Source organism: Passer montanus, unplaced genomic scaffold (assembly GCF_014805655.1).
Source record: "Passer montanus isolate IOZ18808 unplaced genomic scaffold, ASM1480565v1 scaffold49, whole genome shotgun sequence".
Taxonomy (NCBI): domain Eukaryota; kingdom Metazoa; phylum Chordata; class Aves; order Passeriformes; family Passeridae; genus Passer; species Passer montanus.
The window spans coordinates 6,054,035-6,068,196 of NW_024369818.1; the positions used below are offsets into that span (position 1 = coordinate 6,054,035).

Here is a 14,162-nt window from a genome sequence, read left to right on the forward strand (position 1 = left end):
ATCCAGTCTCATCTGCCCTCCATGGATCTGTGCTGGGTATTCATATTTCAGCCTGAGCATCGCCCCTGTGCCCAGCCAGGCTCTGCTTGCTGGGATGGTGCTGAAGATGCACGTGCAGCCAGCAGCTTTGTCATGTGGAGCTCTGCCTTTGGAGAGCAGAGTGTTCCACTGTGTGTGTGCTCACACTGCTCTCAGATACCCGACACCGGCTCAGGGGTGTCAGGTGGCTGGGGATGACAAGAGCTGGGTGTTAATATTGAAAGCTGGAGCAGCCTTTGCATCCAGAGCAGCAGATCCTGAGCAGGGAGCAGATTACTGCCCTGGTAACAGCTCTGAGTTCCAAGGAGTGAGTTTGGTCCTCCAGCTTTTCACAGCAGAGACAGAGTGTCCAAACCTCTCTTGTGGAGCTGTTCATTCAGGGATCTCTTTGCTGTGAGGGAGCTGGGGCAGCTCCCAGCATACAGGGAAGCACATGGGCAGGGGCAAAGCTCCCTTTGGATAGGGAAGAGGCAGCCAAAGCTGGAACAGCAAGGTTCTTGCAATAGGGATGTGGAGCCAGAGCAACCAGCACATGGGGGTGTGGGACCGGATGAGGGGGTAGGAGTCGGCTGTGATGCCAAGGATTGAAATGGGATGGAAGAGCTCAGACAGGCTTCTGAGTACCCAGAGCAGAAGCTCATGGAAACACCAGCCAATTCCTTTGTAGCTCTCTATTAACACTTGTAATAAGTTCCCCCACAAAAACAGGGACTGGTTTGAGTCTGGGATCTCACACACTTGCTTCAGAGATGAGGCTCTGTGCTTCCCTCCTTACAGCCTGCAGCACAGTCTGAATCAACACACCCTGCCACCTCTGAGAGCTGGCATGACAGCTTTAATTAAGCCAGATGTCCTCTTGCTTGCTTTTAATTTCTCCAGCAATAAGGTTAAGTTAGTCACATTTATTGGATTGAGTTTATAAGTTCGGCATTGGAGCTGACAGAGTCTTCAGCTCACACATGAGCAAACAGCTCAGATGAGACTTGGAGGAAGAGGGGATGTGGGTTATATGGTGCAATCTGAAGACTGAGGACAGAGTAACTATTCATGAAGTGTTTGTGGATAATTGCTGTTTCCACAGCTCATGTTTCAATGCTGTGGTTAAATTAAATAGGTTGATTGTTCTGGAAACACCTTCTTCCCTGTACAAACCTCCTTAAGATGAGGGTCTGTCAATATCTTTGTACATTTATGTTATTTAACTTGATTTTCAATTAGAAGTAAATCAGAGCCTGCACCCACCTCTTAAACACAGTCATTTGTGGTTGGTTTAGTTTGGGTTTCAGGTGTTGAAAGCAATATTCTTTGGTACCTGTGTAAGTGTCCATGGGGAGCTTAATGTTTCTTTTAAAAGCAGGATTGGATTCTGCTCAGGATAGAGGGATAAAGGTTGATATTTCCAAAAAAATTCCCTCCTACAGGCAATCCTTTGCTGATTTAATAATACATGAGTTCTTTTAATTCATGTGCTGCTGTGTCACAGCAAGAGAGTACTCCAGTACTCCAGGCCTTGTGTTTTGGAGCAGGGAACATGTCTTGCCCCTGCCCAGGGCAGAGCCCAGCAGGCAGTGAGCCAGCACCCAACCTGCATCACCAAACCCTGAGTGTGGGGTTTTTTTCCCAGAGTGGGTGTGTAATCTTCCGTCACTGGAGAAATTCCAGAACTGTCTGGACACGATCCTGTGCCATTTACACCTTAGGAAAACCCTGCCTGAGCAGGGAGGATGGGTCAGATGACCCACTGTGGGCCCTTCCAGCCTGAACCATTCTATGTTGTTCCTCCTCTCCTCATGCAGATTGGGCCAGGCTGTCGGGAGCAAAGCCTGGTTCTGGCACATGGATTTATCCAAAGCCAGCCCAGGCTGGGGCAGGGCAGCCTGACCCAGTGTGGGTCAGGTGTGGGGAGCTGTCTGCCACTGCCCGCCCTCCCCAGGCACACGCTCGGGACCAAGGAATTTAAACCAGGGACGTGTTTTCCTCTCCCATCCCCCATCTTGGTCTCCTAGCCCTGTTGTTTGGCCAGGAGAGGAAAGAATATATTTTTGGTTTGAATTACCAAAATGAGGCACTTAATCAAAGCAGAATGTTACACTTCTTCATGTTAAGATTTTTCTGGGTGATGCAATTAGGCTGTTTTTCCATATCGAAGTGTGGCCCAAGGGTGTGGTGACCCAGCATGCCAGTGGGGCTGGCACAGCTCTCCTCCTCTGGGCTGCAGCCAGGAAGGGTCCTGCTCCACATCTACCAGGACAGGCAGTGCAGCCTCTGGGTTCAGCAGCTCAGGCCACCTCTCCATAGTAAGTCAGGCTTTAAAGTCTGATAAAACTTCAATTAACATCCCTGGGAAGAACACAGGAGCAGCTGCTTTGGGCCTTGATGGGGTGTTTCAGCTCTTCTGATGTATTTGTTTTTCAGCTCTTAAAAAAAGCCCTGACATAAATGAGAACCTCTCAATTAATCCCAACTCAATAGGTGCCATATGACCAGTGAGAAAAGGAGATAAAACTTCTCAGTAGCATTGCTTTTATGCCAGTATTTCATCCCAGGTAATTTCCTGGTGCCAAATGTGTCACTGTAAACCAAGAGCTGAAGGGTTTAGTGTTAGATCTGGAACAATGCAGGGCTGGTGTGGGTAATTCAGGGTTTGTATCTCTATGACCTTGAGAATCTAGATGCTGGTCAGGAGCTGTCAGCTCCAAAGTCACCCTCATCTGCTTCAGGGAAATTTGCTTCTGCAAGTTGTCTATGTTTGTGATCTCCTGAGCTTCAGGGACAATGTCAGTGGTGGGGACAGTGTCACTGGTGGTCACCATCACCCCCTGTGCTCAGTGGGGGCACCTGCAGCAGGAGGTGAGGCAGCAGCCCCTTTGTGCTGGGTCACCTGAACGTGTCTCCCTTTACAGATCTACTCTGGCCCCCCAGAAGACACCACAGCCCCCCCAGTGCCCCCACCCAGAGTGGCTGCCCGGCGGCACAAGCCCATCACCATCTCCAAGCGTCCCCTGAGGGAAAGACCTGTCTTCTTCAGTGCCTCAGTGGAGGAGAGTGGAGGTCAGTCTGGCTGTTCCCTGATGCCTTACCTGCTTCTCACCCCTCCTGCTTCCTGTAACACCTTTCCAGGAAAAGTGGAGGTAACAGGGGCTGCACTTTCCACGTCCTGGACATGGCAGGCAGTGAGGGCTGCTCAGAGAGAAAGGAAAGCCAAAACCACTCATACATTGTTTGCATTGTGTCACAAATCAGGCTTTGTGGGATTTGGGTTTTTCTGCTACCTGCTGCATGCTCCATTAGCTAAACTAAGGCTGGTTCTTGGCACAGGAGAGGCCCAGAGGAGAGGTTTTGTGATATCAGAGGCAAAAAGCTGCATGGAGTGTTGGTGGGGTAGTAGCCAGGGAGGGCTGTGCTGCAGGAGGCCTAAGGAGGTCTCAAGCTGGTCAGCTGCTGGCAGTTCCACATCCAGAGCAAGAACTCCAAAGAACTTTTTCAGGACACAGTGAAGGTATTTTCTAGACCAAGTTCTACTCTGACATTATCATAACAGCTTCAGCATTTCCTTACAGTCAGCTGGATTAACAGCAAAGGGCACATCACCTTAAAATCATGTTTCTGCACCTGATTTGCTCTAGTTGTCACTGCAGGCTGTGCCCTGATTCCACAGTCACCAAAGAGATGGAAAGTATCTTTCTCCATTAGTTTTCAGAGCTCTGATGATGTTTAGGTGTAAAGTGCACTTTGTGACACCGGCGGAACATGACTGATTCACATTGCTCTTTAAAACTCCCAGACTGCTAATGGAGTTGGGGCTGGCCTTGCATTTCAATGCTTCCTCGACCTGGGAGCAGAAGCATTTGTTCACCTTGGACCGCCCTGAGGTTGCAGGGCTCACAGCAGAGCTCCTGCTTGTTCCTGGCCCTGCAGCACAGCAGCAGGGGTGGGATGAGCGGCTTTTGGAAGTACACAGCTAACCCCAGGGCTCTGTGCCCTCTTGTCTCCGCAGCAGAGATGCTCAGCCAGACCCCCAACGGTGGCGGCGTGGAGGCCCCCAAGCCCCTGCAGCGCAGCCGCCCGCCCGCGCCCCGGCCCGGGGGGGACGAGCCGGGGCGTCCCCCCGCCGAGAGCCGGCCCCAGGCACGTGCTGAGCCCGAGCTGGGCAAGCTGGGGAGCAGGCTGCAGGATGGAGGGGCAAAGCCAGCCGGCAGGGCGGCCAACGGGGTGGTGACCAGCCCTGCCCTGAGGACAGCCACGCTGCAGGCCAGGAGACCGGCGCCCCGGCCGGGCATCCTTGGCAGAGAGGGTGAGTGTGCGCCGGGAGCCTGGCCAGAGCCAGGCAGGAGAGGTGCCCAAGTCAGCCCTCTCTGGGCAGGTGGTGGCCTCTCCCCTTGATGTAGTGGTGGTCCTCTCGATGTAGGTCCTCTTGATGTAGTTCAGCAGGAGTGTTCAGGGAGACCAGAACAGCCTACAGTGTGGGCGTGGGTAAAGTCTGGCACTCATTTCTTGTTGACTTGACTCTTAAAGACTTTTAAGGGTTAAGTGAATAGTAAGGTTGGCTGGATGTTGGGGAAGAAGTAGCTGAGGAGAGGACAGATAGTGAGTGTCACTGTCCAGGATGAAAGCTCAGCTGCAGGAATCACCAGCTGTGCTGTCCCTCTCCCGTTCACAGAGCAGCACCGCACAGGGTTTGGTTAAGAACACTTGTTTTTCCCAGGAAATATCAGCTTCACTGTCAGCAGCTACATTGAGTTTGTCCTTGCAGGTCCAGCTCCAGCCCCTGTTACCAGTGCCAGGAAAGCTTTTCTGGGACAGGTAGTGTGGGAACTTCCTTTTCCTGGACTCTGTCCCTCTATTCTGGCTGTTGGCCACTGTCAGTGAGAGAGTGTTGAGGCAGAGGGACAGAACTAAACCCATGGACCTGTTCAGTGCCCCTTCATAAATATCCGGCCTCTGCCAGAGCTTGCTGCTCAGTGTTTGTTATTTCCATCCCTGCAGGTGACTGTGACGGTGTCCCTAAGCCACGTTCCCATGGTGATAAGCCTGTGATAACACGTCCCCCTGTGAGACCTCCGGATCCACCGTGCCGGACTCCCGTCCCTCCAAAGCTGGAGCAGAGGCCAGATCTGATAGCAGGGACAGCAGAGGAGATGCCCTCATCTGTGTAAGCCAGCAGCCTGTGGAGGGTGCTTGGTGCTGTGGGGACACGTGGGGGCTCAGTGGCTGGAGCCTGTGGATGTCCCCTTGGCACCGGTGCAAGTGCAGGTTTGAATGTCACTTGGAAAGCTGAGCTGAGGGCACAGCCAGGGAGGGAGTGGGGCCACAGCAAGGGCAAACACGAAGCTTTGGAGCTGCTCAAGCACAGCCCCTGGGCTGAGCCTTGCCCCGTCCCCTTCCCTGCTGTTCCTGGGTTGGTGGAGCTGAGCCTCTCCCTGCCTGCCCCCAGCAAACCTCTCAAATGAAACACTTCCTGAAGCAGGACAAGATCCAGCTTGGATCTTCTTAAGGAAACTGGATGGAATTCAGCTTCATCTCATCCTCAGATTTCTTTCAGATTTTAAGAGTCAGAAACCCTGCTGGCTTTAGTGGGAATTAACCTAAAGAAAAACAAAAAGTGCCATGAGGGTGAGCTCTGTGCCAGAACTGCCTTAATTCCTTCTCCGGGATAATTTTAACTTCTCTTTGTTGAGCATGGGTGGGAGCACATAAACACTAAAGGAAAGACCATAAAGGGCATGGATGCACATAGGATTATAGGCAAGAGCACGGAAATAATGACTGGATGTGACACTTAGTGCTATGTTTTAGTTGGTGTGGTGGTGTTTGGTCAAAGGTTAGACTCCATGATCTTGGAGATCTTTCCCAGCCTAAATGATTCCATGATTCCATGGCTCTGTAAGCAGCCCAGCCAAAGTGCTAGCAGGTGGTGTGAGGGTGGAGCGAGCACAGAAGGAGCCCGGCTGTGCCTTGGCACAAGAACTGTCAATTGAAGGTGATCTCTGCAGTTCTGCCAATGCTGCAGCTCATTCCCCTGGCACAGAGCAGATCTCATTAGCAAATTGCCAGGTTGAATCAGAAGAGAGACTTCTCCTGTTTTCTTTGCAGGGTGGCCTCTAGGACCAAGTTCTTTGAGACGGCGTCCCGAAGAACAGGCAGGTAAGGCTGGCACGTGAAGGTGGCATGTGGAGAGCAGCAGCCCTGCAGCACAGGATGCTCCCTCTGAGACACAGCCAGCACAGACAGCCCCAGCCCCAGGCCTGCCTTGTTTTGTACTCATGAACAGCAGATGGGGTTCAGCTAAAGTGCTGGAACTAAACAAAGAGCACAAAGTGTAAAATGTGAGTCCAATACAGACTTGATAAGGTAAATCTGCCAAGTGAGAAAGATCCCTGTGGATCTCTGTTACCATGTGTGTGGATCTGCATGGTGTAGTGCCCGTTGTACTCAGGGTTTGTGGGAAGATCAGGTCCTGGGTGAGGTGATGAGGACTGGTTAGGTCCCAGCAGCTGCTGAGAGAGGATGGCTGGTCCAGCACAGGGGGTGTGCAGACAGGGAGCTAGGGGGTTATGAGGACACAGCATGGGCAAAGCCCTCAGCTCTGAGTGGCAGCAGGTGTCATTTGTGATAATATTTGCCCAAATAAGCCTCAGCTTCCTGCTTTGAAAAGCTGCCAGTCTCTGCCCAAGAGAGAGCAGGTTTGTGTGTAAGTCTGAGAACTGCTGCTGCTGGTACTGAGAGAGAAAACATTTGTGTTATTGCAAAACAGACCCTCCCTACCCCATTACCCAGCCTCGAGGAGCTTGTGGAGCTGAGTTGAAGCTTGCTTCTTGCACTCATTTTTTCTCTATTCTACTTCCTTTTATGCAGTTCCTCGTCACCACAAGGCAGGATCCCAAGTGATGAGAGCTGAGACTAAAGGTACCGTGTTTATGACAACAAATCAAATGATAAACTGAAAGCAGACATGTAAGACAAATGAGCATTTATGGGGTTGTGGGATTCCAGTGGTTCTGCCATTACTGGTGGGTTTGCACTTCTGCACAGAACATGAAGCTTGTTTTCTTCTTCCAGGCTTTGTAAACACACCTCAGCCCAGCTGGACCCAGGAGACTTTCTGTGCTTGTGACCCAGGAGTCAGAGCTGAGCCTTGCCAGCCCCAGTGCCCTGGAGAGCAGCTACCTTACCGGACGATGATTTCCGAGCCACAAGTGGCTCAAGAAATTAGGAGAGGGAGACCACAATGGAGAGCAGGTCCTGCCCATACATCTGTGTTGAACTGCCCTGCCACCTCTCCTCCCTCTCCTCTCATGTGTGCCATGCAGGTGATGGCAGCATGGGCAGGGCTGGGGGACACGGACCGCCCGTGGAAGGGAGAGTGGAGCCCCTGTTCACCTGCTCACTTTTGGGAAACACGCCTTGAAAAGGATGTTTGGACAGCACAGGGGCTGAGTCCCTGTGTTTGGATGCAAGGGCAAAACAGCTGCAGTGCCCTCTTGCCCTGCTTGCCTTGAGAAGCCCCTTCCTTTGTGCTTGTGTCCCTCACTTGGTGAGTGTCAGTGTGTGGGACAGCTGTGCCTGCTAACGCTGCCCATAGTGACACTGAGCAGGGATGGGGGAATCACTGTGCTCAGCTCTCTGGGATGTCTCCTCATCTCCTCCTGGACATCCCTGGCCTGGGACACTGCACTGACAGACAGGCTTGGCCTGAGCCATGGCCACAGCCTTGAACACTGCACTGACAGACAGGCTTGGCCAGGGGCTTGGCCTGAGCCATGGCCACAGCCTTGCCTGGGATCAGCTCTCAGGCAGCAGCCTCGGGTCAGCAGCCTCCAAGGGTGCAGCTGGGGCAAGGGGGCAGCAGGTGCTCCTCCTCTTCCTCCACTGCCCCCTCTTGAATGAGCCACACTCCCACCAGATCCACTTCTCACAGGCCCACCAAGAAGTCTCCATCCTGGGTGATTGTGGTGGCCAGCACAGAGGTGCTGAGGATCTGAAACTCACTGTTTGTGGGTCAAACCCATTGTTGTTTTGTTTTTTTTAAGAACTGCCCAGCTTCTTGTTTGTTTGTTTATTCATTTCCAGTACAAGATGCCCAGCCTGTCCCTCAGCCATGGCCCTGTGGATGATGCCCATTGGCCTGGGAGGTGGCCCTGGCCAGGTCCTCTGTAGCAGAGGCTTGTCTGTTGCTCCAGCTGCCACCAGGGCCCAGCTCCAGGCCTGTGCACGGCAGAGAGTTGCTTCCCCGCTTCCTCCACCCTCCCAAAGATGACTCTCTTCTTTTGAATGCTTTTCTTTAGGTGCTGAGAGCATTTGCAAACCAGTGGCCAAACATTCCCACAGCTGCTTCCCAGGTGCTCCATTCCCTCCAGCATGGTGTCCTGCCAGGTGCAGGTCCTTCCCACCTCCTGGCGCTTTGCCTCTGTGTGACCTCGTGTCTCTTATTGCTGAGTGGCACACAGCTCACGTGTGTCATGTCCATGGTGCTCTCACTCCCTTGGCTTCAGCAGTGCCCCAGCTGCTCCCTCCTTTAGGCCTGGCATATGAAAGTGGCTTTAAAACCAAACCAGCCCTGTGCTGTGGCAGTTGAGGCTGTGGCAGATGCATGGCAGCACCTGGGGCTGCGCTGGGCCCCTCCTGTTGCAGCCTCTCATTGTGGTGACAGCACACAGTGGTTCTGATCAGGGATCTCTGAACAGGTAGGATGGAGCTGAGCTGGAGTGAGCTGCTCTGAGCAGCCTTGCTGGGCCCCCCCTGCTGCAGCCCCTCACTCAAGGACAGTGCACAGTGGTTCTGATCAGGGATTTCTGAACAGGTAGGATGGAGCTGAGCTGGAGTGAGCTGCTCTGAGCAGCCTGGCACTGGGGCCACCTGCCTGCAGCACAACACCCTGGCCCTGTTGGGGTGTTGGGCCTGTGGCTCCCCCACAAACACCAGCCTGGCAGTGGGGCCACCTGCCTGCAGCACATCACCCCCTGGCCCTGTTGGGGTGTTGGGCCTGTGGCTCCCACACAAAAGCCAGCATTTGCCAACTGTCTTTCTTGCTTTGGGGGCCCCTCAAGCCTGTCAGTTTGGGAAGCTCCTTGGGTTGTGCCGATGCATGTGGCTCTGGAGGTGACATTCTGTGGGAACAATGCTTTGTCACATCCTCCTCCTGCTTGTGTCCACTGCCCAGCACAGACCCCCAGGACAGAGCTGGGCTCCATGGGTAGGGAGAATCCAAGGGTAGTTGGGTTTCAGTTTGACAGTGTAAGCAGTGGGGACAGGCAGCTTCTTGCAGACAATTTCATGGTGTTCTTTTAAAGTTCTTTGTCACTTGTATGTATGTGCTGATTTTTCCTGCACCTCTGGGTGCAGCTGAACACTGGGGACCAGCAGTTAGAGCGGTGGGGATGCTGGTTATGCTGGCAGGGGGCTGTGGGGTCCAATTCCTGCTGCCATGAGATACAGTCCCTGCTGCTGTGGGGCCCAATCTCTGCTGCTGTGAGCACAATCCCTGCTGCCAGTGGCCCAGGAGGGACAGCTGGGAATGTGGGATTGCCCTGTGCAGCCCCCAGCATCAGCCCTGGAGCCATAGTGATGTGTACAAGCTTAGGTTACTGCAAGTGTTTATAAAGTTTCCATGAAGTGAAACAACCATCTCAGTGTGTTTTGTTCCTCTTCCCCCCAGGCCCAAGCGCTGCCCCCACTGCCTCCCCCTCTGCAGGCACGCCTGCTGTGGGGGCCCAGTTCTGTGCCCCAGGGAGGCCACACAGGGCTGTGTCCATGGAATTGGGAGTGCCCTGGGCTCTGCCATAGCCCCAGTCTAGGTTTGCAGTCCCCAAAGATGGTTTTCTGCCTTTTCCTGACTGGAGAAGCTGCCCTGCCAAGGCTGAATATTCCTGCACTGCTGCAGTGCCTGGGACAGCATCCTGTGCCGTGGGTCACTGAGACTCCAGTTTTCTGTGACCACCAATGGCTTCTTTCCATCTATCCAGCCACTTTTCCCTTCCTCACATCTGTTTCCCCTGCCTTTTGACTCTGACATTGTGCACCAGCGTTTGCTTGTCAGGCCTTTCGCTTTTCTTTAACAGCAAGCCCTCTCCCAGGAGAGAACAGCTTCTCTCTCTGACATGGGAATCTCGCAGCCAGCTTTGGAGCCCGGATTTCTGGAGAAGCCTGGCAGAGGTGACCTCTCCAGAGGGTGTTCCAGGGACAGCCACGCTGCCTCCGCAGCCACGAGGGTCCCCAGCTGGAGAAGGGGAGCGTTCCCACCCACACCCTGCTCAGGGCTGGTCGGTGTTTTTGGGATCCTCCTGCAATTCTTTTGCGCGGGCCCGGCCCCGCCTGCGGGCTCTTGGTGCAGCAGGACCAGGTCTGCCAGGTCCCAGAGGCCCGTGCCGTGCCAGGTCTGCCAGCTCCCAGAGGCCTGTGCCGTGCCAGGTCTGCCAGCCCCCAGAGGTCTGTGCCGGGCCAGCTTTGCCAGCTCCCAGAGGCCCATGCCGTGCCAGGTCTGCCAGCTCCCAGAGGCCTGTGCCGTGCCAGCTTTGCCAGCTCCCAGAGGCCCATGCCGTGCCAGGTCTGCCAGCCCCCAGAGGCCTGTGCCGTGCCAGGTCTGCCAGCCCCCAGAGGCCTGTGCCGGGCCAGGTCTGCCAGCCCCCAGAGGCCTGTGCTGGGCCAGGTCTGCCAGCTCCCAGAGGCCTGTGCCGTGCCCTGGCTCCGGGCCGAGCAGCCGCAGCGCTCCCGCGGCGGGCACGGACACAATGCACCAGGAGCAGCAGCTGGAGGTTTTCCACTGTTTTTTTTCTGGTTTCTTGTTTCTCTCCAAAGTTTCCTTGTGGGGCTGTAACTTTTCCAGGGCTGGATGCGTTCAAAACAGTGGCATTTGGGGAACTGAACTGTTTCCTTTCCTCACTAGGCCTTGTATGAAGGGATTGTTAACTGGAGCAAGCATTGAGGCACTGCCCCAACCATCCTTGTCTCCCAACCCACAGGTGCCTGGCTTGCTTTCTTACAGAAAACATTTGGATTTAATATGAGCGAGAAAATTATTTTCCAGCACAAGTAAAACCTTTCAGGATTTTATAGAGAGAAGATAACAAAACAAGCAGTTCCAAAGCTTGAGCTCGAGCCTCAGTGAGTTCTTCCCAGAGGAAGATTTGAAGAGGCCAAAGACTCTGCAGCAGACACATCTGTGTGATAAATTTAGAATTGAAATATACTTAGTGGAGCACTGACATCTGAAATTTATGTGCTACACAGAGACCCAAGAAGGCGCCGGAATCCACCCACGTGGGATTCCTTGGAGGATCAGAGCCGTAGTTTTCAGCTCTGTAGTTCTCCCTGACCCATCCCACTGCACCATTACCCATCTGGATGCTCCGAGCTGGGAGCAGCTCCCTGAGCTGGGCGGGTTCCTGGCAGCCCTTAGCAGGTTTCTTGGCCCTTACACATGGCTGTAAATCAGGTCGGGCCTCCAAAAAATCCTGATTGGCTTAAACAATCAGGAGATGCTTTGAACCACTAAAGGCCATAAAGTTTTCCATTTTCTGTGTTTTCAGAAGTTTAAGCAGTGCTTTAAGAGCCTCTGCCAGTGTCTCTAAGAGCTCCCGCAAGGCAGAACTACTGAAGATTCTTGAAATCCTGTATAAAATGGGCCATGCCCATGAAGCCTCAGAGAGGCAAATCCCCATGAGCTTCATCCTCCCAGAGCTCCATCCTTCCTCACTCTGTGTCCTGCACACTGTAGGAATGTGCCCCCCTCTTGACAGAGTGACAAAACTATCCTTTACCCCCTTAAAAAGGATAGAAGCCCAGGAGTTCCTCTCCTCAGTTAGGGAAAAGCCACCTCACAGGCCTAGGGGACTTCACCTCAAACTTAAGGGTAGCTAATTGGACAAAAGCCAAAAAGTCCTGCCTGTGTAATTTACTAGAAAAAGAAGTGAACAAAGAAGCTAATTGCTTTTGTGGGGTGTTTTACCAGGAGCAAGAACCTTTTGCACCTGGCTTGCTTTTTCTGTTTGTTATTTTGCCTTTTATTAAACTTTTTTGTTTCCAACACTGCAACAGAAGCCATCCTGCTGATTTTTTATGCCTCCAAAGGGACATCTCATAGGCCTCGGGAACTTCACCTCAAAATTAAGGGTAGCTAAGGAAGACAAAAGCCAAAAAGTCCTGCCTGTGTAATTTACTAGAAAAAGAAGTGAACAAAGAAACTAATTGCTTTTGTGGGGTGTTTTACCAGGAGCAAGAACCTTTTGCACCTGGCTTGCTTTTTCTGTTTGTTATTTTTGCTTTTATTAAACCTTTTTGTTTCCAACACTGCAACAGAAGCCATCCTGCTGATTTTTTATGCCTCCAAAGGTAGCTGAGTGTTATATCCTGCTGATTTTTATGCCTCCAAAGTGTTACAGAGTTGGGTGTGTTATAGACCTCTAAGAGCTTATGAGACCTGGCTCAAGGAGAGCACACCCCAGCTCCCTTCAGTGCCTTGGCCCCACAGGCTCTCCTGGTGGCCACCACACCATGCTACCCACACCGTACCACTGTGCCCACCCTGTTCCTGTGGGGTGGGACACGGGGCATGCCAGGCAGGCCCTGTTTGCCCTCCCCTTGGCACCTGCCCACCACTGGCAGAGGGAGGCAGCAGCAGTTGCGGGTAAGGAGCAAACCCCAGCGTTGGCTGATGTCCCTCTGTCAGGGCACCCGAGTCAGTGTGACCCCACTGAGGTCTGTGGCTGCCCCTGGCTCGTCCTGGGAGCACAGGCACAGCCCTGACACCATGGCAGGCACACAGGGCTGGCTGCCAGCACAGCAGGGTCAGTGTCACACTCCCAGACCCCCAGGGAGGGGAACCACTGCTGAAAAGGCTTTTTGACACAACTCGTCAGTTATTTTAGGAAACAGAACTTCTGCCTGTTTTAAAAATACCCCACTTTCTGCTATGAGGACAAGAACAAATAAATTACCTTAAAGCATGGGGCTGTTTTGGGGTTTTCATGATGTTTCCATGTTTTCAGTTGACTTCCTCTTTATGGTAACTGGATTTTTTCCTGTGAGCTTGGTGTGCTGTTCTGCTGGGGAGCCAAGGCATCTCTAAGGGCAGCTCTGGAGCCTGCTGGCATGTGGCTCATCCCCATGGTGGCTGTCACCCTGCTGCCAGGCCCCACAGCCACAGCAGTTAGGAATGGTCAGGGAGGGCAGCAGCTTCCCTGTGACCTGTAGGGTCCCCATGAGCTGTGCAGGGGGGACGCAGGGTGTAGGATGTGGGATGCAGGATGTGCAGCAGAGGTGGCTGGAGCATAGCGAGGCAGAAGGAGTTGAGTGAGGTGAATTTGTTCTTCAGCTTCAGTTCTGACCCAGCAGCCCCCAGGTGGTGGCCTCACTGTCCTCCCACAGACACTGCTCAAGCCACACAAGTTTGGGGCCACGAGACCAAGGCCAGTGCAAGCCCAGGATGTGGCCACAGAGGGACCAAGTCCATCCTCCCATGAGGTGCTGGACCAGGGGCTCCTGAATGTCCCTGGGGACACTGGTGTACAAGCTGCCATTTGGCAGGTGACACTGGGGCTGACATGCTGGCAGGTACCCAACCTGCCACACCAGCCCCGAGGAGCTGAGGCCTGCTCGGTGTCCACTAAGGTTGAATTTTGAAAATAACATAATAATTTTTCACTGTGACTCAGAGCAAGGGATGGGATCAAGTTCCTTTCAGATGACAAACCCAAGGGTTTTTGTTCTCTTGGCACACTGTTCTTCAGCTCACAGGGCACGGTGTGTGGACTGCTGCTGTGCAATTACACACCAGGCATTGCCAGCTATTTGTGGCCCAACGAGCCTTTCTCTTTTTTTTTTCTCTCTTTTTTTTTATTTTTTTTTTTTTCCCAAGCTCTTTGCTTTGTCTCAGTGAATCAAATCTTGGCCCTGGGCAGGATTCACATCTGTGCCTTGAATTAACAAGTGGCTGATAAGCGTCTTCTTTATTACTTGGAGAGCATAGGTCAATTTTATAAAGACTTTGCAGAAGCATGGATTTACAACTGTTCATAAAGATACCAAGAACAATGACAAGAGCAGGAGGACACTGGCCTTTATTAGCTCCTTGCTTTGAGAAATACATTAATCAACTGAAATTCAATTTAAAAGACCCAAAGAGGAAT

General features: G+C 52.9%; 1 protein-coding gene across 2 annotated transcripts in view; it reads left to right on the forward strand.

Annotated features, from left to right (window-relative positions):
* The window catches only part of OPHN1 (oligophrenin 1), a 48,553-nt gene extending 40,830 nt beyond the window's left edge, over positions 1–7,723 (forward strand). Inside the window, exons 19-24 of one of the 2 annotated variants that reach the window (XM_039722622.1) lie at positions 2,943–3,090; positions 4,037–4,333; positions 5,026–5,191; positions 6,133–6,183; positions 6,895–6,945; positions 7,099–7,723. In XM_039722622.1, the coding sequence (XP_039578556.1) occupies positions 2,943–3,090; positions 4,037–4,333; positions 5,026–5,191; positions 6,133–6,183; positions 6,895–6,937 (705 nt within the window). In that variant the 3' untranslated portion in view covers positions 6,938–6,945; positions 7,099–7,723. The remainder of the gene's footprint in view (positions 1–2,942; positions 3,091–4,036; positions 4,334–5,025; positions 5,192–6,132; positions 6,184–6,894; positions 6,946–7,098) is intronic. The other variant, XM_039722623.1, reaches the window with a different exon arrangement.
* Positions 7,724–14,162: the final 6,439 nt, after the last annotated feature.